At 56.4% G+C, this 24,625-nt stretch overlaps 5 protein-coding genes across 10 annotated transcripts in view; 2 read left to right on the top strand and 3 right to left on the bottom strand.

The window, feature by feature from the left end:
* Positions 1-1,263, top strand: part of CDON (cell adhesion associated, oncogene regulated) — a 53,236-nt gene extending 51,973 nt beyond the window's left edge. For both annotated transcript variants that reach the window (XM_083878224.1, XM_083878223.1), the window contains one exon: positions 238-1,263. In XM_083878224.1, the coding sequence (XP_083734350.1) occupies positions 238-404 (167 nt within the window). In that variant the 3' untranslated portion in view covers positions 405-1,263. The remainder of the gene's footprint in view (positions 1-237) is intronic.
* A 2,400-nt stretch (positions 1,264-3,663) lies between these two features.
* VSIG10L2 (V-set and immunoglobulin domain containing 10 like 2) lies at positions 3,664-8,595 on the bottom strand (the record flags this gene model as incomplete). Its single annotated transcript, XM_083877943.1, is given in 11 exon segments — positions 3,664-3,692; positions 3,772-3,894; positions 4,083-4,385; positions 4,476-4,788; positions 4,790-4,847; positions 5,134-5,413; positions 5,671-5,955; positions 6,094-6,369; positions 7,037-7,321; positions 8,089-8,442; positions 8,520-8,595. Coding segments are annotated over 11 exon segments (2,382 nt in total).
* An 821-nt stretch (positions 8,596-9,416) lies between these two features.
* On the bottom strand, positions 9,417-16,963 carry DDX25 (DEAD-box helicase 25). Of its 4 annotated transcripts, none has more exons than XR_014591770.1 (10): positions 15,920-16,677; positions 15,740-15,832; positions 15,529-15,631; positions 14,800-14,914; positions 14,291-14,468; positions 13,404-13,641; positions 12,103-12,265; positions 11,119-11,307; positions 10,378-10,628; positions 9,417-9,971 (listed from the first exon to the last, which is right to left on the bottom strand). XR_014591770.1 is itself a non-coding variant. In XM_083878042.1 (10 exons), exons 2-10 carry the CDS (start codon positions 16,030-16,032, stop codon positions 9,907-9,909), a joined length of 1,257 nt encoding a protein of 418 aa, XP_083734168.1. In that variant the 5' UTR covers positions 16,033-16,055; positions 16,907-16,963; the 3' UTR covers positions 9,417-9,906. The 4 variants fall into 4 exon arrangements, 3 of the variants coding, with proteins under 3 accessions (XP_083734168.1, XP_083734167.1, XP_083734169.1); XM_083878042.1 differs by lacking the exon at positions 10,378-10,628 and adding an exon at positions 16,907-16,963 and having other exon boundaries at positions 15,920-16,055; XM_083878041.1 differs by lacking the exon at positions 10,378-10,628.
* Positions 16,964-17,182: 219 nt separating this feature from the next.
* On the top strand, positions 17,183-24,207 carry PUS3 (pseudouridine synthase 3; the record flags this gene model as incomplete). The annotated part of the gene is made up of 5 exons (XM_083878188.1): positions 17,183-17,241; positions 20,694-21,127; positions 22,153-22,706; positions 23,338-23,528; positions 23,927-24,207. Exons 2-5 carry the CDS (start codon positions 20,741-20,743, stop codon positions 24,205-24,207), a joined length of 1,413 nt encoding a protein of 470 aa, XP_083734314.1. The 5' UTR covers positions 17,183-17,241; positions 20,694-20,740.
* Positions 18,811-24,591, bottom strand: HYLS1 (HYLS1 centriolar and ciliogenesis associated). 2 transcript variants are annotated; one of them, XM_083878190.1, is made up of 3 exons: positions 24,428-24,591; positions 21,616-21,863; positions 18,811-19,776 (listed from the first exon to the last, which is right to left on the bottom strand). In XM_083878190.1, the coding sequence occupies exon 3, from the start codon at positions 19,750-19,752 to the stop codon at positions 19,018-19,020; it is 735 nt and encodes a 244-aa protein (XP_083734316.1). In that variant the 5' UTR covers positions 19,753-19,776; positions 21,616-21,863; positions 24,428-24,591; the 3' UTR covers positions 18,811-19,017. The 2 variants fall into 2 exon arrangements, with proteins under 2 accessions (XP_083734316.1, XP_083734315.1); XM_083878189.1 differs by lacking the exon at positions 24,428-24,591 and having other exon boundaries at positions 21,616-22,133.
* Positions 24,592-24,625: the final 34 nt, after the last annotated feature.

Here is a 24,625-nt window from a genome sequence, read left to right as displayed (position 1 = left end):
CATAGCTGTTTTCAGCAAGAGCCATCTCAGAGCAGGTTTTACTATTCCAGTGCTGGGCTGACCCTCCTCAGTGTGAGCTGTTCAATATGGGTGCTGTGTTGGGATGTGCTTGTGCCTGGGATGGTGGGAATGAGCCTCAGCCCAAAGAGTATCACCCACTGGAACTAAAGAGTTTTTGGGGCATGTTGAGCTGACAGAGCATCTCCTGAAATACCCAACTCTGCTCTTGCTTTGCAGGCGGCAGCTGCGTGCACTCGGAAACATCGAACCACATTTTGAGTTGGAGTCCCCTCATTCTTCAGCCTCTTTCCAAGGACTGTAAGGAAAAACCAGGATGGAGTTCATCCGGAGTCACCCTCAATGGTTCTGGGGACCTTTGTCAGCTCCAGCTGCGGGAAACCTGAGGCAGTGACCCTTGTCCCCACTTAAGGCCAGGAACTGCACCGCAGCATCGCTGAAAGGGAGTCACGGGGGGATGTTAATTATAACAGAGAGAGTCACTATTTATTTTTTGTAGTAGTGTCATATGAATGTATCTTGGTTTTCAAAATGGTTGCCTTTTTATATTATTTATGCCTTGAAATCCCTTTTTTTGTTGGTTTTTGTTTTGTTTTTGTTTTTGTTTTTTTCTTCCCCCACACACCACAAAACTAGCCTGGTTATGTCTATAAAAAAAAGAATTGCAATAATATAAAGAGTGAGGATGGGAAATGTGGAGTGTGTTTCTGTGGCAATTTACCAGCAGGACAAACACTTCTGAGGAGCACAAGAGAAGGATTTAAGCAGGTCTGAAATGACCAACAGCTGCCACCTCCCTGGCTGCTCTGTGACATGGTACTTGAACCTTCTTTCCATGAACACCTCCTGGCCTCTTCTGGTTTTTCTGGGAAGATCTTGATGAAGAAATGAGAAGATTAATAAGAGAAATGAGCCTCGGTTGAGTCTGTCCTGTGCAGCTTGAAGCAGAACTTGAGTCAGTGACTGTCATTAGGTGCTCAATAACCCTTCTACAGAAGTGCAGGTGGAAATCAGCCTGTCTCACTTTGCCATTCCAGAGGACAAAATCCAGCTCAGCTCTTGGTTTGAGGGGTTACTAACAGCTTGGATAGCTCTGAAATGAAGCCTGTCATGGTGAAGCAGCTCCCACCACGCCTGGGCAGGGCTGTCAGGAACCTGCCCATCCTGGACACAGCACCATGGAGGTGCTGCCACCTCAACTGCAGGGCTTGGGTGGGTGTTTTAATCTTTCCTTTCCAGATTTAATCCCGGTAAATAAACCAAACCAGTGCTTGCAAAACACTCCCTCCCCCCACACGTCTCACAGTGCAAAGCCCCAGAAATGAAGCACAATTTACAGTTCTGGCCACCACAAGGTGACTTGTACAGCCCAGAGCAGTCCCTGGGCACTCTGGGCAGGGAGGGAGCTGTGCCAGCCTGGCTGCAGCTGCTCCTGGAGAGCTCAGGGCTGCTGGTGCAGCTTCACCACTCACAGGGTTTGGGCAGTGATGTCTGTGTGAGGAGGAAGCCCTTGAGATCTGCTTTGGTAGCAGCAGCTCTGTGGACTACTCTATGGGATGGCTTTTTTTATGTTTCATAGAATCCCAGAACAGTTTGATTTGGGAGAGATCTTAAAGCTCATCCTGTTCTACCCCCTGCCATGGGCACCTTCCACTATCCCAGGCTGCTCCAAGCCCTGCCCAACTTGACCTCAGGCACTTCCAAGACTGGGGCAGCCCCAGATTTTCTGGGCACCCTGTGCCAGGGCCTCACCACCCTCACAGGGGAGAATTTATTCTCAGTATCCCACCTAAACCTGCCCTCTGGCTGTGTGAAACCATTCTCCCTTGTCCTGTCACCATCTGCATGTTTGAGAAATCCCTTTCCCTCCTTTTTATAAGCCCCCTTCAGGTACTTGAAGGCCACAGTGAGCTCTCCCCAAAGCCTTCTCTTCTATTGCATTATTTGTGCTTATATTTATTATTTTGCTTTTTTTTTTAGGGTTGTGCATCCTCCCAGTTAGAGCTGCCTTATTCCAAAGTTCTCTACACACCATGAACTTCCCACCCATGAGCTTTGGCTGCCACTTACCCCAGAGCCACCACAGATCTCCCTCCCTTTTTGTTTATCTCATCCTCACAGCCTGGATTTTCCTTTTGCAGAACCTGTTGCAAAGGCTTTCCCCTTTTTCCAGCACAGATTGGCAGGGGAGTGGTTGGGATTTAACTCTGGCTGCTTCATTTTCCCCAAACACTGAAATTTCACCGTGGTTTTAAACAACCTTCCTTAAACCTCCCCTGCATTGTGGGTGTGTCAGATAAAGATGCTCTGTTTTCCAGAGAAGCTGCAATACTCCTTTGGAATGTTCTGTGTTTGGAGGTGATGGTTTTGCAGGGGCTTTGGGCAGGGTTTGCATTTCTGGGGGTGTTTTGGTAAAGGGATCAGTGCTGCTCTATGGCTGGTGTGGGGATTGATGCTCTGTGGGCACTGAGCAAGGTTGGTTCATGTGGTTTGATACCTCCCAATGGGTTATTATTTACCAAATACAGGAGAAAACGGCCCAAGGTGCCTTTGTTTCCACACACACAGAACATGAGGACTCAGGAAGGCTGGGAACTGCCTGGCACTTTCCTTGGACCCTCCTTCCCTTCCTGCTTGCACCAATGCAGTGAAAAACCATCTCCAGTCGCTATTTTTAACCTCCTGCGGTTTGGCCTGAAATTGAGGAGTTTGGGGTGAAGATGAGGCCCCTTCCCACAAAAAGCTTTGTGGCTGTTTTTGCACCAGAGAAACCTCAGCAGCATCCCCAGCCGAGGGGCTGAGCTGGGCTGAGAGTGGAGCTTCAGCCCTCGGGCTTTTTTTTTTTTTTTTTTTTTTTTTTTTTTTTTTTTTTCTCCATCGGTGAGAAACTATTTATTGTAGCCTAAATATTTATTTTAGCTCCAGCAGTAACTGCAGGCCCGAGGCTGAGCCGGAGGGACTTTCACCGGGTGCTGCATTTGGAAGCATCAGCCTCCCAGCACAGGTGGGTGCTGCCGTCCCGCGGTGGGAAGAGAGGAAGAAAATGAAAATAAAGAGCAAAAAAAAAAAACCCGGAGCGGTCACGGTGTCGCTGTCACGGTGATGGTGACATTAACTGGTGTGTCCTCGGTGCTGCCTGGTGCTGCTGAGGGCGGCTCTGCAGGGGGTAGAGGGTCCTAAATACCACCAGGGGCCCAAAGGCACCAGGGGCCCAAAGGCACCAGGGGCCCAAATACCACCAGGGGCCCAAATGGCACCAGGGGCCCAATGGCACCAGGGGCCCAATGGCACCAGGGGCCCAAAGGCACCAGGGGCCCAAAGGCACCAGGTGTGTGCTGGGCTGGCAATGGGGCGGGCGGCTCAGCCCCAGCTCACTGCGGTACCTGCGGCTGTGCCGGGGACAGGAGGGTCTCCCTGTGCTGGTGCTGCTTCAGCATCTCCTGCCGTGCCGGGGACAGGCGGCTCTCCCTGGGCTGGTGCTGCTCCTGCCGAGTCTCCCTGTGCTGGCCCTGCCTCCTCCTCCCCTCCCGCGGCTCCTTCAGCCTCCCGGGCTGTGCCCAGGGGCTCCTGCGCTCCGGGCCTGGGGGGAAGCGGCTCTGGCGGTGCCCCGGGGCAATGGAGCGGCGGGGACAGGGGTTGGGGCACTCACGTGCGGAACAGCAGGCGGTGCAGCCCTGCGGACACAGGCGGGGTGAGCTGAGGCTCTCAGGGGCCGGGCTGAGCCCCCCTGAGCCCCCCGGGGGTGGCACTGACGGGGCAGGGTGTCCCTGTGGCGGGCGATGCAGTGCACGGCCAGCAGTGACGCCGCTGTGGCCACCAACATCCCGGCCACCGCCGCCCCCGTCACCGCCGGGAGCGCCTCCAGGGGAGGCTCGGCTGGAAGAGAGCAGAGGGAACATAGCAGAGCCCCAAAAAACCGGGGAAAAGTGCGAGCTGTGCCTGAAACCTCCCGGCGGCCGCTCACACTCGGCTCCTCCGCTCCACCGGGATGGAAACTCCTCCACCGAGCCCTGCTGTGCCCCGGGGAGCGGCAGCCCCTGCCCAGCGCAGTCCCCCCGCTTCACCTGGGGTCTGCCCCTCGGAGGGGTGCCCGGCCGTGCGGTGGTTCACGGCCAGGACTCGGAACGCATAGAGCACGGCGGGGTCCAGCCCCCCCAGGCGCCGGTCCCGGGAGTGCGGCTCGATGTCCCCGGCCGCCGTTTCCCAGGGCCCGGGGGGCTCCCGGAGGGGTTTCTTGGTCCGGCGCCGCTGCACCACGAAGCCGGTGAGGTTCCCGTTGCCCTGGGTCCGCCACTCCAGGCGCACCTCGGTGCGCGCCCGCGTGTACCGCAGTTTGCTGATGGTGACGTTGGGCGGGGCCGGGTACCCTGCGGCGGGACGGGCTCGGTGACCCCCCTGGGTGCCCAGCCCGGCCTCGTCACCCTTGTCACCCTCGTCACCCGGCCCGCAGCACTCACGCTCCACGCGGAGGCGGACGGGGCGGCTGGCGGTGCCCACGGCGTTGGTGGCGGTGCAGCGGAAGGTCCCGCTGTCCCCGGGCCATTCGGCATCCCGGACCGTGAGATTGAGCCACGCTCCTCCCCGCTCCAGCCGGTACCTGGCCAGCCCCGGAGTCACCTCCCGCTCCTTCGGGTCGTACCAGAGCACTGTGGCCCCGAGCCCGGCGCCGCCGCCCCGCTGCCGGCACGGGAGCCGAGCCTCGCCGCCCTCCAGCACCGCCACCTCGCTCTGCGCCTCCAGCTCGGGCACCTCTGCTCGGGGACAGGGGGACAGCTCCGGCAGGGCCGCGCCAGCCCCGGCATGGGGACACCCCGGGGACAGCGCCAGCCCTGCATGGGGACACCCCGGGGACAGCGCCACCCCCTGCATGGGACACCCCGGGGACAGCCCATGGGGACACCCGGGGACAGCCCATGGGGACACCCCGGGGACAGCGCCACCCCCTGCATGGGACACCCCGGGGACAGCCCATGGGGACACCCCGGACAGCCCATGGGGACACCCGGGGACAGCCCATGGGGACACCCCGGACAGCCCATGGGGACACCCGGGGACAGCCCATGGGGACACCCGGGGACAGCCCATGGGGACACCCCGGACAGCCCATGGGGACACCCGGGGACAGCCCCCTTACCCAGGCGCAGGCGGCACCGGGCGGGCTGGGCCCGCAGCGGGTGCGCGGCCTCGCAGACGAAGGCGCGGCCCCCCAGGCTGCGCTCGGGGCTCAGCACCAGCACGGCCGCGGAGGGGACGGGCTCGCCCAGGGCCCGGCCCGCGCTGTCCCGCCAGCGGAGGGTGACGGGCGGGGCGCCCCCGGCCCAGCGGCACCGCAGCATCACCAGCTCGTCACCCTTGGTGGCCGCCGCCGCGCAGGTGGGGCCGCCCGGCGGGACCCCTGGGGAGGGAGCGGGGTCAGGGCGGGGCAGTGCCAAAGCATCCCCAAAAAAACCCCCAGGGATTTGGGGATTTGGCGATGCCACAGCACCCCCCGTTTTGGAGCAAGCTGGAGGTGCTGCAGGTCCCAGGAAAGGCAGCACCGCCCTGGAGTGCCCGTCCCATGGTTTGGGCACGGCACGGGGGAATTGCGGCTCTGCTGGGACACCCGGGGGTCACAAAGGGGGTTTGGGGACAGGGGGGCCCGCTGTCACTCACACAGGGTGGTCCCACACGCGGCCCCCAGCGGCAGCGCGGGGTGGGAGGCCCGGCAGGAGAAGGAGCTGCCGTTCCTGGTGGCCGCCCCTGGCTGGATCCTGGTGGCCATGGAAAAACTCGTCCCCATCAACCCCTCTTCATCCTCATCCTCCTCCTCCTCCTCCTGGGGGCCCACCCAGCGCAGCCGGGCCAGGGGGAAGCCCCCCGGCCAGCGGCACCGCAGGGCCACGTCCCGCTGGTCCTCGGAGGCCTGGGCGGAGCAGCTGGGGCTCCCGGCTGGGGGATCTGCCGGAGACCATCCGCACTGGGGGAGAGCGTGGCTTCCACCCCAGCCCCACCCCAAACCGCCCCACCCGCCCCCATCCTCACCGGGAGCTGCGCTGGTCCGTGTCACCCCGGGGACCTCCCCGCGGGGTTACTTACAGTAAACGGTGAGCACGATGGTGGCCTGGCTGCGGGTCTGCAGGTGGCTGTTCTCGGCCAGGCAGGTGTATGTGCCCGCCTGGGCGCGGGCGATGGCGGGGATGACAAAGGTCTGCCCCACGTGCACCTGCGAGCCGTTGTGCAGCCACACGTAGCGGCTCGGGGGGTTGGAGGGGGCCAGGCAGCTCAGCACCACGTCCTCCCGCTCGCCCGCAGAGAAGGCCCCCTGCTCGGGGGAGAAGGGCTCCACGCGGATGGCCGGTTCATCGGGGCCATCTGTGGGGACACGGGGCGCTTTAGGACAGGGATGTCCCCGCAGAGGGGGCACAGCCCTCCCTGGTGGGGAGCAGGGCAGCAAAGCCCCCTTAGACAGGGTGCACTGCAGGGGCTGTGAGCACCACAGGGGCCACAGATCCATCGTGGTGGCCGTGCACACCGTGGCCATGGTGGCTACAGAGGCTGCTGGGGTGTGTGATAATCACAGAATCACAGAATGTGTAGGTTGGAAGAGACTTTCAAGATCATTGAGTCCAACCCAGCCCTGACACCTCAACTGGGTCATGGCATCAAGTGCCACATCCAGTTTCCTTTTAAACTCATCCAGGGATGGTGACTCCACCACCTCCTTGGGCAGACCATTCCAGTGATGGGCATGAACGTGTCAAAGCAACAACAAGCCATACCCTGGTGGCCACAGGGCCATGGTGGTGGCCACAGAGACAAGGTGGTGGCCACAGGGACATGGTGGTGGCCACAGAGGCCTCATGGTGGCAGGAGACATGATGTCCATGGGGGTTCCATGATAGCTATGGGCACACCACGGTGGCAGGGTGCTCAGTGGCCATGGACAAACCATTGTGGTGGCCACAGCCATGCTCTGGATGTCACCAGCCCTGAAGATGCCCCCCCAGCTGGCAGCTGAGGGCCCCCCCAGGGCACTCACAGACGATGTCCAGGTAGACGGGGTCACTGGTGTGGTTGTTGACCTCGTTGCTCACGGTGCAGACGTACCAGCCCGTGTGGCTGCGGTTGGCAGGGGTCAGCCTCAGCTCCGCCCTGGAGCCCCCCAGCCCCGCGGGGGTCACTGAGGGCCCCCCCCGGGGCTCCTGGTGCTGCCAGGAGAAGCTCAGGGGCTCCGTCCCCTCCCGCACGGTGCAGGTCAGGGCCACCGCCGCCCCCTCCGCCGCCGCCGCCGCCGTGGGCCGCACGAAGGGCTTGGACACGGGCACTGGGGACAGCGAGTGTGAGCAGCCCCCAGAGACATCACAACACCCCAGGGCCCACCCATTGCCCCCACCCAGACAGATTGTTAGGCCAGTAAAGTGCCACAGCAGCCGTGGAATGGCCAGTGAGGACATCTGCAGGCTGGTGAGGGCCACCCTGGCTGTGGGTGTGGGAACCAGCTGGGATAGCTACTGGGACCAGTTTGTACTGGGACCAGTTTGGGGTGGTGGGATGCTTGGGGCAAGGAAATGAGGGTGGCTTAGAGGGCTACTGTGTTGGCTAGCAGGGGGCTACACCAGTTGGAGGCAATGGAGGTTTGCTGGCTAATGGTGTCCTGTGGTGGCTAGTGGGGCTCTGGGTTGGCTGGTGAGTGCTGTGTTGGCTCATGTTGGGCTATGGTGGCTGATGGGATGCTATAGTGACTAGTGATGTGTTATGTTGACTAGTAGGATGCCTTGCTGGCTAGTGGCAGACTACATTGGCAAGTAGGGTACTCTGCTGCCTAGTGGGGTGCTTTGTTGGTGAAGGGGGTACTACAGTTGCTAGTGAACCCCCATATTGGCTAGTGGGACTCTGCATTGGCTAGTGGGGCACTACACTGGCTTGTGCTATGATTTATTGACTCCTTTTATTATTGGAGCCCTTTGCTGGCTAGGGGGGTGGTTTGTTGGCCAGTGGGTGGCTACTGGGTAAGGGCTGATCTAGGGGAGTGTGATACTGGCTGCTGCTGGCCAGCAGGTCCCCCCAGGCTGGCCAAGGCCAGGGACTTACCCAGGACACGCAGGAGGACGGCGGCATAACCCACACGGAGCCGGCCCCGCTCTGGGAACAGCCCCTGGCAGAGGAAGCGGCCCTGGGCGCCCACGCGCAGCTCCCGCAGCTCCAACGTCCCGTTGCGCAGCGTCACCCGGCCCAGCATCCCCGTGCCGGGGGCCAGGGCCACCTCCCTGCCCGAGCCCACGGCCACGGCCCGTGGGAGCCCCTCTCCCTGCGGCGTGAAGCTCCAGAAGACCACGGCCGGCGGGGCTGCGGCCACCGGCCCACAGCTCAGCTCCACCGCCCGGCCTCGCACGCCCGTGGCCCTCCATTCCTCGTAGGCCGCCTCGCCGGCTGCCAGCGGCTGCCCTGCCCCGGGGGTGGCACATCCATCACCCTCCTGCTCTCCCCATACCCCGGGAAATGAGGGATGGGTCTGTGCTCACCCCCCGCCAGCGCCGGCAGCAGGCACAGGATCCAGGGTCCCCTCCAAGGCGGTGGCGGTGCCCGGCCGCGCTCCATGGCGCCATGTCCGGCGCGCCGAACCAGGGCTGCGCTCTCCGCCACGACCTGCTCTCCGGTTACCCCCCGGTAATTAAGCCCAGCCCTGATTAATTGTTAATTATTTATCAAGCTGACAGCAAGGGGGAATCCGATGCTGCTGCTGCTGCGGCCTGGGTGGCTGCAATCTCAGGGATGAGGAGGGGTGAGCTTGTTGTGGGCATGGCAGAATCCTTGTGTTCCCCTCACCTGGGAATTTAATTCCTGAGTGTTCCCTTCTCCACACACAGATGTTTTTTGGGTAAAGAAGGGGAAAATACATTGCCAGTCCCCTGTGATCAAAGCTGGGGGGTTTGGAGCTGGGGAAGCCAGGCAAGGAGCAAGGTTTGATATTTCATCTCCCACTGTCTGCCACGCCCCAGAGCATCAAACATTCATGGGGGCGACTGTGCTGTAACGCAATTCCAGGGGGCTGGAGCAAACCAGGGGGGATTTGGGGGTGCACGTGGTGAGGGGGATCACGGAACACCCAGCAAAGTCTGGAAAACTACCTGCCATCTCCCTCACTGATCCTTTCATTAGAATTCATTGCTTGTTACCAAAATCACACAAAGAGGTTTTGGGGCTTGAAATGCCCCAAAGGGTTAAAGCTGGCAGCAAGGAACTGCAGGGCCAGGCCCTCTCCTGCTACCACCTGGTCTTGCTCCCACTGACCCCTCTGGCCGGGCTCTCATCACATTTTGGTTACTTTTCGTGGCCCTTCAGGTCAGGTTTGGATAGAAATTTGGATGAGGAGAGCAGGGTGCCGTAGCCAACCCAACAAATGACACCATTGTCAACACTGAGCTAATCAAACCCCACCTGTGAGGGTTGATACATTTCAGAGAAGTTTGGTAAAGAAGGAGCCACCCTGGTGATTACAAACAATTTAATTTATTAAATAACAAAGGCACAAACACAGCCCAGTCGCTGGAGTCCAACTTCTGTCCTCACTGCTGGGACCCCGAACACTTGGATTTCAGGCCCCTGGGCTCCAACCTCTCTCCCCTACTGATGGGACCCCAAACACTTGGATTTCGGATCCCTGGAGCTCCAAACTCTCTCCTGCACTGCTGGGACCCTGAACACTTGGGTTTGGCCCAGGATCTGGGCTGGCAGCAGTGGATTCCTGCTGCCATCTAGCGAAACAAGGTTCACTCCAGCCTCTCCTCGGGCAACACAACAAAACTCAACAGCTCCAGGAGGACACAAGAGAACCGGGAAGTTTTCCCTTGTAACTTTTCCTCCTGTTTAGAACTAGAACTTGGATTTGGGAGAACGAATCCCTGCTCCTCACTCAGCTGCAAGCTTCTCCAGCTCGTCCATGTCGTGCGGATCCAGCTGCTTGATCGTGGTCTCTGTAGGAAGGAAAAGAGCAATTGCTGGGACAATTGTGAGCACAGCTTGTTTCCCTGAGCCATGTCTGCACCACCTGAGTGCCCCACACCAGCTGGGAAGCTCCTGGAGTGCTCACTGCAGCACTTCCCTCTGCAGGGAAATCGACTGGAAGGAAGTGCAGGGGGAACTGGGTCAGCAGGGGAATCAGCTGGGAGAAAGCAGGAGTGGAACAGGATCAGGGCAGCAGCCACAGATGGCACCAAGCACAAGCAGCAGCTCCACAGCAGCACCAGACAGAGCTCAGCCTCTGACATGCCCCAGCTCCCTGTTCCCACCTCCACAGCCATGCAGGACAGGGAAGGTTTGTACCCTCCAACTGCAACATCACCACGTGAACAGCACAGACTGCTGGGAGTTCATTCTCACACTGGCTCCTTCTGGCCATGGCTGTGGCTGGGTTCATCCACAGGCCAGTTGTTCCAGTTGCTCATTGCTTCTACTCCACGGCAACAATCTTTGCCAGAATGTGTGGCTGGTGTCTTCTCTGCCTGGTGTCTGCCTCAGGCTCACTCCAGGTTCCAAGGATGGTGGACATTTAAAGGAACCAAGAGGGGCGAGTGGCTCTGAGGCTGGAGATGAGGAAGGGACACTGTTTCTGGCCCATCAGAAGGCTTCCTCTAAAAACCACAGGGAAAACAGGCACTGGGATTCAAAAAGCCATCAGTGCAGCCCTGGCATCTGGCAAATCCCACGAAAATCCTCTTGATGTGAACAAGTGACAATCAATTTCCACTCAGGAAAGATTTCCACAGCTGTCAGCTCCTCTCCCACAGCCAGGGCTGAGCTAAGCTGGGGCACCAGATCCCCTGGGACAAGAGCTTGCAAGGAAAGGCAGAAAAAATGCCTGAAGGAGGGATGCTGAGGGATCCTGGGTACTGGTAACGTCCCTTGCAAGTTGCACACAACCCCTAGGGCTGTTTCTTGGTAAATTTGCCTGCTGGGGAGCAAAAATCACCCTAAAAGCTGCATCTGTCACTCATTCCCAGCGAGATGAGCCCTGGGAGGAGGATCAGCCCGACAAGGACAATTTGAGAACAGGAAATGAGCTGGAGGGGATCACAATCCAAACTCCCCCTCCCAGAGTGGTGGATCTGTGTGGATACTCACGGAAATACTCCTCTATCCTGTGCACCATGCCCACGGCCCCTCTCTCCACCACGCTGAAGGCGATGCCGCGGTGCCCGAAGCGTCCCGCCCGCCCAATGCGGTGCAGGTAGGTCTCAAAATCCGGCTCTCCGTCCTGATCCATGGGCAGCCCAAAGTTCACCACCGTGGTGACCTGCTGTATATCAATGCCTGGAAACAGAGGGAAAGGATTCTCTTGGGATACTTTGTCTCACAGGACCAGCTGCTCAAGCCCAGGTGGAAGAACAGCAGGCCCGGTGCATTTTGGGCCATCAGAGGGGTGCTGGGTGTCCCAGGGTGTAGGAGGATCTGTGGATTACAGGGACAAGGAACTCTGCTGACCTGAGATATTCTAGAATATGTGGTTTTATTGCAAGGGTCGTGGGTAAAAAGGGCTTTGCCTTCAGCCACCAGCCTGGGCTGGAGGGAAGTCCCAAAGACAGAGGGAGAAAAAGCAAGAGGGTATGGGCTAAGAAGAGGGGAGCAAGAGAGCAAGGTGGCAGGGGTCAGACTGCAGGGGGAAGAGAGCAGGGAAAAGAGAACAAGCAAGAGAGCCAGTGAGAGCTTTGTTACCATACATTATATCTCCTTTTGTGATGAATATTCTAATTTACAGTGACCAACCAATACAAGACACAACATCCTATACAATCTACACACAGCCTATAAGAACTACTACATTACCATACTGTGTTATATTTTAAACTCTAAAAACTACTCTTTAGACTTTCCTGTTTTGCTACATTGACCTTTGGATCCCTCAGCCAGCAGAAAGGTATTGTTCAATCCAAAGGGATTCTCCTTCAGCTGCTCAGGCTGTTGTCTTCAGGTTATAGAGTAACTAAGGCTCGGTATCCTACAACTCAAAGTGAGCTCCCATTTCCATTTCAATTACAGGTTTCATATCTTCAGAATCTTTTGCTAAGCAAGGTTTGCCCTGATTCATCTTTCCCAACATCAGGGTACCTCTGGCACAGACGTTGGTGGCGATGAGCACCTTCTCCTTGCCCTCACGGAAGCGCTGGATGACGCTGGCCCTCTGCACCACCGTCAGCTCTGCTGTCAGCACGGCCACCTGGTGCCCGTCCCGGCTCATCCTCGCCGACAGCCAGTCCGCCATCCGCCGGGTCTGCGCACACAGGGAGAGCCTCAGTGTAGTGGTGTGGCTTTGGTTTTATCAGTTTTGTGTATGTGTTTGTTCCTTGTTTTGTATTCCTTTTTATACGTTGTAATGGTTTGCCCCATGTTCCACCCTTTTTGGTTTTACCCCAATCCCGGTTTTATGTCAGTCGTAAGTTATACACCTCCTGTCACTTTGGGGTCTCTCCCAAAAGTCTAGAAAGTTCCAGTAAGGACCCCAAGTGATTGAACAAGACTTCAGCTGTCTCCCCACCTGCGTTATTGATTTGTTACAGTGTGTGTCATTTACCTGGAGAGCCAGACCCCCTTGGCCCCTGATTTGTCCCCAGTTAAACCCATCCCTGAGTTCCTCCCCCCAATAAAAAGTGTTACATTGGGGGGGTTTCCCGCTTTTTTCCCTCGCTTTTTTCCCCTGCTGCTTCTGCTGAGGGGTGTCTGCTGGGGCAGATCCCCTGATGAATAAAGCCAGCAGTTAACCCTGAACAATCTCCTCTTTTTTCCTGCTGTCGTTGCTTTACTCCTTCGGGCAAACAAGAACTCACAGGGGTCGGTGAGGTTCATCCTGCTACCAAACCCTTCACTGTCGAGGTGTCAGGGCTGGCCGAGGCAGAGACAAGACACCTCTTCACCTGAGGACAACAATCCCCCCTCCAGAGTCTCCTGCTCCTTTTGAGGGAGCTCGTGGAACTTTTTTCTGCTGCTTAGTTCTGGGGCCCACTGTGTTCACACTGTGAAATGACCCATTCCTGCTATTCCCAACAGGAGAGGGGCAGTGCAGGGCCCTCCCAGGCAGGGGCCTTATGTGGCCCCTGCATTTTCTTGCTTTCAAGTGTCTGAACCTTTGCAGCCTGATTCTCACGTTGCTTCATGTAAACAATGTGAATTTATCTGTATGTTTTGTATAGTTGTTCTCTGAGAGAGAATGTGACTGATGGTCATAGTGACCAATGGAGTCAGGATGTTGTAACCTCCTTGGGCCAATCTGGGCCCTCTGTAAAAAGTGTATATAAGTAAATTGGAGTCAGATAATAAAAGGAGCTTCCCATGTTTGACCTGCTGTCCTGTGTGAGGGTCTGCACCCACGTCACAATTTGTTACCCCTCTAAGTGCAGGGGTAACAGCCTTACCTGGCAGAAGATCATGACCTGACCAATGGTGAAGCTGCCGTAGAGGTTGCAGAGGGCCTTGTACTGCTCGTCTGAGCTCTGGCACACCATGAAGTACTGCCTGATGTTGCTCAGGGTGAGCTCCTCCTCACGCAGCTTGATCACGATGGGGTCAGGGATGATCCGCTCCGCAAAGGCCCGCACGGGCTCCTTGTAAGTGGCTGAGAACAGCAGAACTTGGCAGCTCTTGGGGAGAGCCCTGGGGCAGGGAAAAAGCTCTGTCAGCCCTGGAGACAGCTGCTGCCCCATGAGAGAAGGGCAGAAACCCTAATTTAAATTGATTTTGCATTGCCTTCAGTGGAAAGGGAAGACAACAGGGCTGACAAGAAAGATGGAGAGGAACTCTTTACAAGAGTCTGGAGTGACAGGAAAAGGGAGGAATGGGTTCACACTGAAAGAAAACAGATTTAGATATTAGGAGGAAGTTCTTCCCTGGGAGGATGGTGAGGCCCTGTTGTAGGTTGCCCAGAGCAGCTGTGGCTGCCCCATCCCTGGGAGTGTTCAAGGCCAGGCTGGATGGAGCTCTGAGCAACCTGGTCTAATGGAAGATGTCCCTGACCATGGGAAAAGGTGGGAACAAGATGGGCTTTAAGGTCCCTTCCAGCTGAGGCCATTCTATGATTCTGTGAGTCAATCTGAGGCCTGTAACAGCTCAAAGAAAAGGTAAATAAGGTGAAGTGTCTTCCTGTGTGTCCAGTGCATGCAGCTTTACAGAAAGACAGGCCTGTGGACAAGCCTCTTTGGCACCATGGGGACACCCTTACAGCTCTTTGGTGACAGATTCCTTTAACGCTAAAGAAGAGAAGGGAAGGCAGGGGATCAGGAGAGCAGCTCTCAGCAATCCCCACCTGTGGATGCGGATGCTCTGACAGGAGAGGCCCTGTGTGTCAATCATGATGTCAGCCTCATCCAGCACGAACAAGGAGATCTTTGTCAGGTCCAGGACGCGTTGCTTGAAGCACCAGTCCAGTGTGGTGCCCGGAGTTCCGATGATGATCTGCTCCTCCAGCACCATACCCTTCACAACTGCAAGGAGGCAAAAGGCATTTGTCTTCTTCCAGGCATGGAGCTCTCTGGTGCTCTGTTTTCCCTTGGCTTGCTCACACCCTGGCTGCTCAGTGGTGCCTTCAAGGGGTCATCACCACACTTCCCTACAGCACTGGGGTGTGGAAACCACCCAAAATGGAAAAAGGGAGTTTGCAAGCAGCCAGTGATGGTGGAAAAGCCTCCTCAGTAGGAAAGGGGGACTAACATTACTTCATTTCCCCTCATGGATGTCTGGGCAGTCCCTGGTAGCTCCAGGCTCTAAGGGGGGACCCCATTTCTGGAGCAGTGCTGGCAGCTGTGCCGGACTCACCTCGGTTTCCCCGGACAGCGTAGTTCACCTTGACGTCAGAGCAGAATTTCCCAATGGCTCTCACCACCTGCCCGATCTGCAGAGCCAGCTCGTAGGTGGGAGCCAGGCACAGGCACTGGCAGGAGAGCAGAGGAAGGAGCTGTCAGGACACACCAGGCAGGGACAGCAAGAGGAGCTCAGGAGCAATCCCACATCCCACTGTGCTCAGCACAGCACAGCTGGAGGTTCAGGAGCTGGGTTGTGTTCCCAGCTCCAGCCAAAGGGGCAGAAAGAAGCTCCCCCTGCTGTTGTTTCTGAGGAGGAAATTCCTCTCTCAGAAGCGTGGTGCAGCTTGTTCCTGTGCCCCAGTTCAGTCACACTGTCCATACATACAAGAGGAGACCTACATGGCTGGAAACAGCTGGCAAAGCTGGTTCTGCACCCAGAGAAGGGACTGGGAGTATTTGACCACCAGAAACCAGCAGTGTCTGCAGTTGCTCCTCAAAACCTAAATTCCAGGATAACTGAAGCCTGGATTGATCCACTCTGCCAAGTCAAAGCACCTCCCTGAGGTGGGCACTGTGCTTTTGGTCCTACCTGCCACAGTGATGGGCCCTGGTGGTTTATTCATCCCTCTCCAGTGGGTAAAGTCACACAGGAACAGGGACAATGCCCAGAGCTCTGCCCGTGGCAGTGTCCTGGGTGCTTGGGCCAACCCCTTCTACAGCATCTCTCCCTGTCCTGCATTACCTGTGGATATTTCTCGTTGGCATTGGCTCTGCTCAACATGGCCAAGACAAAAGCTGCTGTTTTCCCTGTCCCTGACTGGCTCTGGGCAATCAGATTTTGGGGCCTGCAAGGCAAAAGCAGCTTAGTGGAATGCAGGGGTCAGGGTGTTCCTGCTTGGCACCACAGGGCTGGGATGCCACGAGGGGCTCAGCCACACCACGTTCCTACTCACGGGTATGCCAGCATGAGTGGCAGAGCCTGCTCCTGGATTTTGGATGGTCTGTTGAAGCCCATCATATAAACCCCCTGCAAGAGCTCCTTCTTCCTGTGGAGACAAAGCATCCCAAGCCCTCATGTGAAGGAGGCTGGTGTGCTGGAGCACGGTGGGGTCACTGGGGTTGTGGCAACTCACAGGGGCAGCTCCTCAAAGCTCTTGATGGAATAGAGTGGGGAGGTGGGGTCCCTCTGCAGGATCTCCACGTGCTGCCTGGACTCCACCAGGGACGTGTGGATCAACTTGTTCATCAGTGAGATCTCGGCCAGCGGCACTGGGAAAAGCAACTCCGTCAATAGAACAAATGGAATCACAGGAATCATTAGGGTTGGAAGGGATCTCTGGAAATCATCCAGTCCAAACCCCCTGCCAAAGCAGGGTCAGCTGGAGCAGGTGGCACAGGAATGTGTTGCTTTAGGTCTGGAATGTCTCTGAAGAGGGAGAATCCAGGACCTCCCCTGGCAGCCTGTCCCAGTGCCCTGACACTCTCCACGTCAAGAAGTTCTTCCTCATTTTGAGGTGGAACTTCTTGTGCTTTAGTTTACAACAAAAGGCTTGCAATGAGAATCCTCTTCTCTCTCCAGAGGATTTCTTACTGTTCCGTTTATTAGAAACACCACAGGTAACATCCATTATTCCACACTTACTATCACCATAACCATAAATTGAACATCTAAACACACTGCACTGAGCCCTTCCCTCTTCTGGAAGCGAAACACCCTCCTGGATGTCTCTTGATATTAAATTATGACTAAATACTGTGTGCCTTCTCTCCTGTGGAAGTAAAACACCCTCTTGGACGTCTCTTGACTAAATTACGACTAAATTTTGTGTGCCTTCCCTCCTCTGGAAGTAAAACACCCTCTCGGATGTCTCTTGATATTAAATTATGACTAAATATTGCGGCCCTTCCCTCCTCTGGAAGTATAACATCCTTTTGGATGCCTCTTGATTAAATTAAGACTAAATGTTGTGTGCCTTCTCTCCTGTGGAAGTAAAACACCCTTTTGGATGTCTCCTGAGTAAATCACGACTCAGTACTGCGGGCCTCCCCTCCCTGAGGACCCCTCTGGGGCCGGTCCGTGCTCGGCGGGGCCGAACACCGCCAGCCCCTCCGGGACCCACCTCTCTCCTCCTCCTCCTCCTCCTCGGCGCGGGCCCGGGCCCGGGCGGGGGGCAGCGCGGGGGGCGCGGGGAGCAGGCCCAGCCCTCGGGCCGTGGGCCGGCCGGGCCTGCCGGGGCAGCGCAGCCCGGGGCAGCGGGAGTTGGAGCGGCGGGGCCCCGCTCCGTGCCACGGACAGCCCGGGGAGCTGTCGGTGCCAGCCGCGCCCAGGCCGCGGAGGCCGCGCTCCGAGCCCGCCATGGAGCGTCCTCAGCGCGGGGCCGCCGGAAGGGGCGGGGCGGGAACATCCGGCACCGGCACCGGCGGGAGCGGAGGAGAGAGAGCAGCGGGACCACCGGTAGGGAGAGAGGCCTTGGGGTGCCGGGCACCGGCTCCTCACAGGGCGGGGAGGGTTCTCTGCTGCACACAGGGGGCTATAGGGTGCCAAAAACTCCTCCCTAAAAGGGTGAGGGGGTTCCTGTTGTTTGCTGGGGAGATGGGGACAGGGACAGTGGAGGGGCGAGAGGCCTTTGCTCTCCCTCTGATTTATTAAAAAAAATACAGATATTGATCTAATACCAATATCCAACTATGAAGGACAAAGACTCTCTAATAGTTTAAAGTTAGAAAGTGTGTGTTTATCGCTCCCAAATACACACACACAATTTACAGATGGTCACAGGGGCTTTTATGTACAGGAGTATTGAATATCCAAAACACAAATGCATGTTCATAACTCTGGTACATCCCATTCCCTGCTTTGTATGGCAATTAGCCCAAAAAGCCATTAAGCATGGGGAGTTTGTTCTTTAAAATGGGTCGGTGGTCTTTTTTATGGGGTAGGGTCCTAAAATGATGAAGTAAGATGGGTCTTCCTCCCTTGACTTTTTAACCTTTGACAGCTGAATCCTGTTTTCTAAGACTGTTTGATTTATGATTGTATTGTATTCATGGGGTCTATTGATGCAAAAGCCTAGTTTGAGAGCCTCCATTTATCAGTTCCTTCAATGATTTATCAGTTCCTTCAGTCTGGCTTCTGTTAACAAAAGGGAAGTTTTAGCTACATTATCTCAGCACTATCTATTTTGACTAAAGTCTTTAATTCTTCTAAATCAATGCTTCACCTCCTCCGTGGTAGAGAGGGACCCTGCAGGGTTTGGGGGCTGTGTGTTCTCCCCCCCTGTAGGATGCTCAGCCCAGGATAGGGGTCGGACACCAGGAGGGAAGGAGGTGTCCCCAGGGTGATGCCATGGGGCTTTGGGGGTCACTGGGGTGTTGTGGGACAGGGCCAGTGAGGGGTCCTCAGTTGTACAGAGGGATCCTATGTGGTGCCAGCATTGGTTCCCATAAGGTTTTGGGGGTCTCTGGGGAATAGAGACTGCCCCATAGGATAGTGGGGTCCCTGGGGAATTGGATGGCAGGGACCTTGCAGAGCAGGAAGGTCCCTGCAGCAGACCCACAGGGTCTGAGAGGGGAGGTGCCTTTGGGTGCTGAAGGAGCAGGGAAGTTACAAGACTGGGGGAGGGTTTCAAGGGTTCTGGTGGGCAAAGACCCCTTCACAGATGGATGGGGATATACAGGGTGCTGGAGAGCCAGGGAGCACCAAGCTGGAAGGTCCCCCGAGATGCCAGAACCCCTGCACTGTGGGGTGAACAGCTGGGTCCCCAAACTTATGTGTCCCCCATCTGGGATCACCTCCCCCCACTCCCTCTTCCAACCATCCCACTGAGCTTCTGGGGACTCTTTCCTGCACCAGAACTTCCACCTTTTCAGTCCATTCCCATTTCTGGAGAAAAAATAACGCTAGTAATAGTAATAACACTACTAGTAGTGCTAATAATACCTTGCTTCCATCCTAAATCTCATTTATTTTAAAGATGAGGTAAAATAAGGCAAAGGCAGCAGATTTAGGTGACGCAGAGATAAGTCTGGTATAATGGATGTTGCCTGCAGTGTTTTTAATGAACCCAGAGAACAATAAGGAATCTTTGTAGATGCTTTATTGAGAAGATATCGCCTAGACATTGCAAAGAAAACCTCCTCCACACCAAAGCTTAACCTGCTTGAAGCCTACCAGGAGGATTTTCCAGACTATGGAGGTCGTTGAGGAGGAGAAAGCAGCAGGGCTGGGGCTCTAGGAGGAGCTGTTCTGGCGGGGCATGAGGCTGTGGGCCAGGTCCCAGCGCACCCCGAAGCGCAGGGAGTCGCGTTTCTTCATCGTGGGCACCTCGTACAGGTTGGGGACGAGGCGTTTCTGCACCCGGCGGGGCAGCCCCGACTGCTGCATCTGCTTCCTCACGGCCCAGCGCAGGCCCTGGTGCGTGTCCTGCCCGGGAATGCTGAATCTTTCCCAGTCTTGTTTGTACCCGTTGAGTTTGGCCACCGGGTCAGTTCTCTTCTGTCTGACGGCCCGTGGAGCAATGTAGTTTGTGGGTGCTCGCCCCGAAATGGGGTACTCGGATATAGAGTCGCTCCCAAAATCCCCAAAGACAGAGCTGGGGTGCACCTCAGGGAGCTGGTCGTCGTGATAGTGGTGGTAGTGTGCCAAGGTGCCACTGCTGGTCCCCTCTTCAGCAATGGTGTCATCCATGTAAGTGCTGTGGTGCCCCAGGCTCCAGGGCTTGGCGTTGTGTGACTCATCAAAGACTTCCAGCCTTCCGTCAGGTCTGTGCCTCAGCACCTTCCTCTTCATCACCATCATCCTGGCTTCTGCCTGATCCATGGGATAGGCTGGCTCTGCATCAAAATCCATGTATGAGTCATAGGGATCGTCGTGGGAATGTGAGGGGCTCTCGCTGTGTCCCTGCCAGCCCCTCAGCTGGCTCAGACTGGCTGCCAGCTCTTCCTCAGATCCCAGCACGTTCTCCATGCTTCCCACCAAACTGGTGGGATCCTGCAGAAAAAGAAAGCAGGGTTAATTTATTGCAGTAAATTCAGGCTGGCTAAAGATGTCAAAGGGGTTCTGACACTCAAGGTTTTGGGTTTAGGGGTGTTGATTTAGGTTGGGGGTGTCCTCATTGTGCTGCTAAACCTCCTGCTACCAGCAGAAGGCTCCTCCCTACCATAACACAAACACAACCTCTAAATTCCTGTTAGAAAACTACACTAGAAATAATTATGTGATAAATTAATATTTTTCCTGGTGGAAAAACACAGGGCAGGTTCCATATGCTGGGCAAGAGATTAATGGTCTTTTCCTGTACCTCTGCTTCTAAACACATAATATTTAGTGATAATTTAATCAAGAGACATCAAGGAGGGTGTTTTATTTCCAGAGGAGAGAAGGGCTCACTGCAGTGTGTTTAGATGCTCATTTATGAGTCTGGTGATAGTAAACCTCCAACCCTGTGACAAAAAAGAGATCCAGACACAGATTCCACTCTCAGCACGGGTTTAGGATCTCTTTAAGGCAGTTTGAAAAGCCGCAAGTGTTGCCGGTGCCCGGGAACAGTGGGAGCAGATGGCGGGGCGGGATGAGTGGCAGCCATCAGCACGCTGTCTGCAGTGGGGATGCAGGTGTGAAAGTGATAAGGGCTCCTCGCCGGGAACGTGCTGCTGCTGACAGAGCAGATCCCATCAGCTGGGGGAAGAGGAGTGATTGAAGAGTCCAAAAAAAGAGATTGGAGTGAGATGAAGCTGCCCGAGCTAAGCACCAGTGGCCCTACCCTGCCTGCACTCCTTTGGGAACACCAAGGGGCTCAGACAATAAAGATTGACTCTGTTGGTAACAGTTACTTTGCAGAACAAGCGTAGAAATCTAATAAAAAGCACATAAAATGCAAATCCACCATTTTTTGTCTTTCCCTGCAGACCCCAAGGATCCACCAGCAACAAACTGACACTCCAAGGTGTTGGCTATGGCTGAGGAGAGCATGGCTACTGACCACGAGCAGCTCCTGAAGAGGGTGCAGGAGCTGGAAGAGGAGGTGAAGCGGCTGCAGGAGAAGCTCCGTGAGGACAGAGAAGGTGCTGGGAGGAAAGAGGCTCCTCCAGCCCCTGGGAAAGGCAGGAAACGCCAACAACGGCCCTTTGATTTCGGTGCCCACAGCCGCAGGCACGTGGCTCTGCGCATCGCCTACCTGGGCTGGGGCTACCAGGGCTTTGCCAGCCAGGAGAACACCCCCAACACCATCGAGGAGAAGCTCTTTGAGGCCCTGAAGAAGACACGGCTGGTGGATGACAGACAGACATCCAACTACCACCGCTGCGGGCGCACGGACAAGGGAGTCAGTGCCTTTGGGCAGGTCAGCGTCCCCATGGAGGTTCCTGTGGGTTTCTCTGGGTGGGATTGCTGTCCCATGGCACAGCTTGGATTTGTTCTTTAAAAGCCATCAGCTCTTAACCCTGCAGGTGAACCTGGCAATGGTTTCCTGCATGTGCAATGATGATTTCAGACCTTTTTAGTGCCGTTTTCCCCCCCATATTAGTTGTTTTCCAGGGCCCTGTTTTAGGAGGATAAAATCTGTTTTAGGCTGCAGATTTCCCAATAGCTCGGTGATGCCCTGCCCTCTCAGCTGATTTAACTTGCCAACCCTACAAAAATCCAAAATCTCCAGGAACTGGCTCAGTTCCTGCAGCATCAGGCAGCTGAATTCTTGCACAGAAGGGTCTGAGGGGAGCTGCAGCCAGCGGAAGGGAGCGTGGGAGTGGGAGCTGGAGGGAGGGAAGCAAGCTAGCCTGCTCGGTGGGCATGGAGCCATCCGGCTGGCTGAGACACTGGGGAGAGCACAACCTTGCTGGCTTCACCATAGGGCTGGGTCTCCTTTCTTCCTTCCCAGCACAGAAAGCAAAGCTGGCATAAGTTTAGCTTCAAATGGCTGCTCTGCTCTCCTTCACATGATGAGCCACATGAAATCAGGGCATTTGGTGTCTTCTCTTGCTGCCACTTCAGCACCAGCACCCACGGTGGGAATGAACTTGTTCCTACACCAGGCTTCTCGGGCAGCCAGGCTGTTACTGCCTTCCAGTCATCACCTCCAGCTTGGGGAAAAAAAAAAGCACATTATAACCCAGTGACTAAAGATGAAGCCATTCTGAGACCGTGCTACGTAGGCAGCCTGCAACTTTCCCTGTTTTATTAATGGAATCCATGGCATCTGCTCAGGTCCTCAGAGGCACTCGCAGCTCTGCCGTGGTAGGATTGCCTGTCTGCAGCTACCTTCATCTGTAGGATCTGTAGGAGATCCTGGATTTATTTCCCAGAGGTGTGGGAAGACTTGGCTCTACACACCGCTGTGCCTGTCCATCCACGCTCTAACCATTTCTGCAGGTGATCTCTCTGGATCTCCGCTCCAGCCTGCCAGAGGGGCAGCAGCTCAACGGTCACGAGGGCGAGGGGAAACAAGAGGAGCTCCGCTACACCCACATCCTCAACAGGGTGCTGCCTCCTGACATCCGAGTGCTGGCCTGGGCCCCCGTGGAGCCCGAGTTCAGCGCCCGTTTCAGCTGCCTGAGCCGCACCTACCGCTACTTCTTCCCCTGTGCCCAGCTGGACGTGGCGCTCATGGACAGCGCGGCCCGGCGCTTCGTGGGCACCCACGACTTCCGCAACCTCTGCAAGATGGACGTGGCCAACGGGGTGCTCAATTTCCAGAGGACCATCCTCAGTGCTGGGGTGACGTGGGTGGATGGGAGAGGAGGAGAAGCCGGGCCAAGGGATCCTTTCCGGCTGTGCCAGTTCGAGGTGACGGGACAGGCGTTCCTGTACCACCAGGTGCGCTGCATGATGGCCGTGCTCTTCCTCATTGGCCAGGGCATGGAGAGCCCTGATGTCATTGATGAGCTGCTGAATGTGGAGAAGAACCCACGGAAACCGCAGTACAGGTAGGGATTTGTTGTAATTCTCTGGGGAAATGGTTTCTCCCCCCGACCCCTGGACTCCCTTACCACTTAGAGTGACCCTTACTTCCTTCTTTGACCCCATTGGCCGTGGTCCAGCTATCTCTCCTCTGAGCTGGGAGGCTATAAATTGTCTCCCCTTCCTTTGCTCTCTCTCTTTCCCCCCTGAAAATCGGAAAAATAAACACCTGGGACAAAGGTCTCGGAGAAAGGGCCTCTTCTGAGATACCTCACCTCATCCTTGGTATAATTCTCTCCAAATTCTCCTAATAACTGAGCTAGTTAAAAGCCTCCAGGAGGAGGGCAGAAGAGAGAATATATCAGGGATTGGTCTGGAAAACCCAATGGGGCTGCCCTTCAGAGCAGCAGTTGTGTGTGTGGAGTGCCATTGGCAAGCCATGCCAGCATGGAAACAGGCTGCTGGTGGCCTCACTGGAATATATCTGCAAGGATCTCTGTTTGCTTGCTCTTTAGCAAAGTTTTGATAGCTGTAGTCCTTGGTATTTGGTGAAAATTAAGTCACTTTTTTACTCAGAAAGGAAGTTTTGTGAAGGTTTGTGGCAGATCCATTGTTCTTGAGCTGCATTGTGGTCACACCTCCTCTTCTTGTCCCCAGCATGGCAGTCGAGTTCCCCCTGGTCCTGTACAACTGTGAGTTCCCAGAGCTGCAGTGGCTCTACGACCCAGAGGTGCAGGGCTTCAACGTGACACACTTGCAGCAGCTCTGGGCCAGCCACGCCGTCAAGACCCACGTGCTCAGGGACATGTTGGCAGGGCTGGACGCTGCTCCTGTGGCCACCACAAAAGGTAGAGGGAGTTTGGGGGGAATAACTTGGAATGCACACTGACAGACAGCATGGTTGGATGGGATATTGGGAAGGAATTCTTCCCTGGGGGAGTGGGGAGGAGCTGGCACAGGGTGCCCAGAGAAGCTGTGGCTGCCCCATCCCTGGAAATGTTGAAAGCCAGGCTGGACAGGGCTTGAAGCAGTCTGGGATAGTGGAAGGTGTTCCTGCCCATGATAGAGAGTGGAACAAGATAAAGCCAGGCTGGACAGGGCTTGAAGCAGTCTGGGATAGTGGAAAGTGTCCCTGCCCATGGCAGAGACTGGAACAAGATAAGCTTTAAGGTCCATTCCAACACAACCATTATGGGATTCTCTGAATTACAGAGGATTAACTTATTGTTTTTCCATGATGCCACAGGTCCAGAGAGCAGCCTGGTGCCCTGGGCTGAGCTGCAGCCCCCACTCCACAGCCAGATCAGCGGTTTTGTGGAAGGGGTCCAGGCCCGCACCTACAAGCCCCTGCTGGCCCGGCCCAGGTGCGAGGGGCTGGAGGCCCGGATCGAGCACTTCGTGCGGAGGGGCCGCATCGAGCCGCCCCAGGGCCCGGGGGACTGGGCCGGGGAGCCCCCCGAAGGCAAGCGGGGCAGCACTGGAGCCCCCGAGCAGCTGCCCAAGAGGGTCTGTATGGACACTGAGTGACGGCACCTCGGCATGGGGGGAGCTGGGGCTTCACACTTTTTTAAAATTTCATCTTTTTAGTGCTATTTTTTATAAATCTCTAGAAAACCGGTGTAACGGTGTCGTGTTCTGGTTTGGGGCAATGTGAAGGGGCTCAGCGCCCTCAGGGCGCGGTGAGGCAGCACTGAGGGGGATGGCTGAGGCTGGGCTGGGACCCCCCACCCCTCTCGCTCTCCGGTACCTGCGGGCCCCCGGTACCTGCGGGCCCAGCGCGACGCTCCCACTGCTCCGTTATGACCCACAACCGCCGCCGCCGTTTAAGCACCCCCCCGCGCACTGCCATTGGCCAGCGCGGCTGTCGCTCAGCTGGCGGCACCTTCCCATTGGACAGGCGCTCCGCGGTGCCGCACCCGCGGCGTCGCCATTGGTCGCCAGAGGG

This window comes from Zosterops lateralis (genome assembly GCF_965231275.1).
Source record: "Zosterops lateralis genome assembly, chromosome: 25".
Classification (NCBI taxonomy): Eukaryota; Metazoa; Chordata; class Aves; order Passeriformes; family Zosteropidae; genus Zosterops; species Zosterops lateralis.
Note: the sequence above shows the minus strand (reverse complement) of the source record. Positions and strands in the feature narration are given on the sequence as shown.

What these genes read in the sequence shown, in the direction of transcription:
- DDX25 (XM_083878041.1), bottom strand. Translation starts at nt 16,104, where the DNA reads ATGATTCCTGTGATTCCATTTGTTCTATTGACGGAGTTGCTTTTCCCA. An exon ending in CACCAACGTCTGTGCCAGAG is followed by an intron (nt 11,308 to 12,102) that starts GTACCCTGATGT and finishes CTCTGTTTCCAG; the next exon opens with GCATTGATATACAGCAGGTC. An exon ending in CAGGATAGAGGAGTATTTCC is followed by an intron (nt 9,972 to 11,118) that starts GTGAGTATCCAC and finishes TCCTTCCTACAG; the next exon opens with AGACCACGATCAAGCAGCTG.
- HYLS1 (XM_083878190.1), bottom strand. Translation starts at nt 19,752, where the DNA reads ATGGAGAACGTGCTGGGATCTGAGGAAGAGCTGGCAGCCAGTCTGAGC.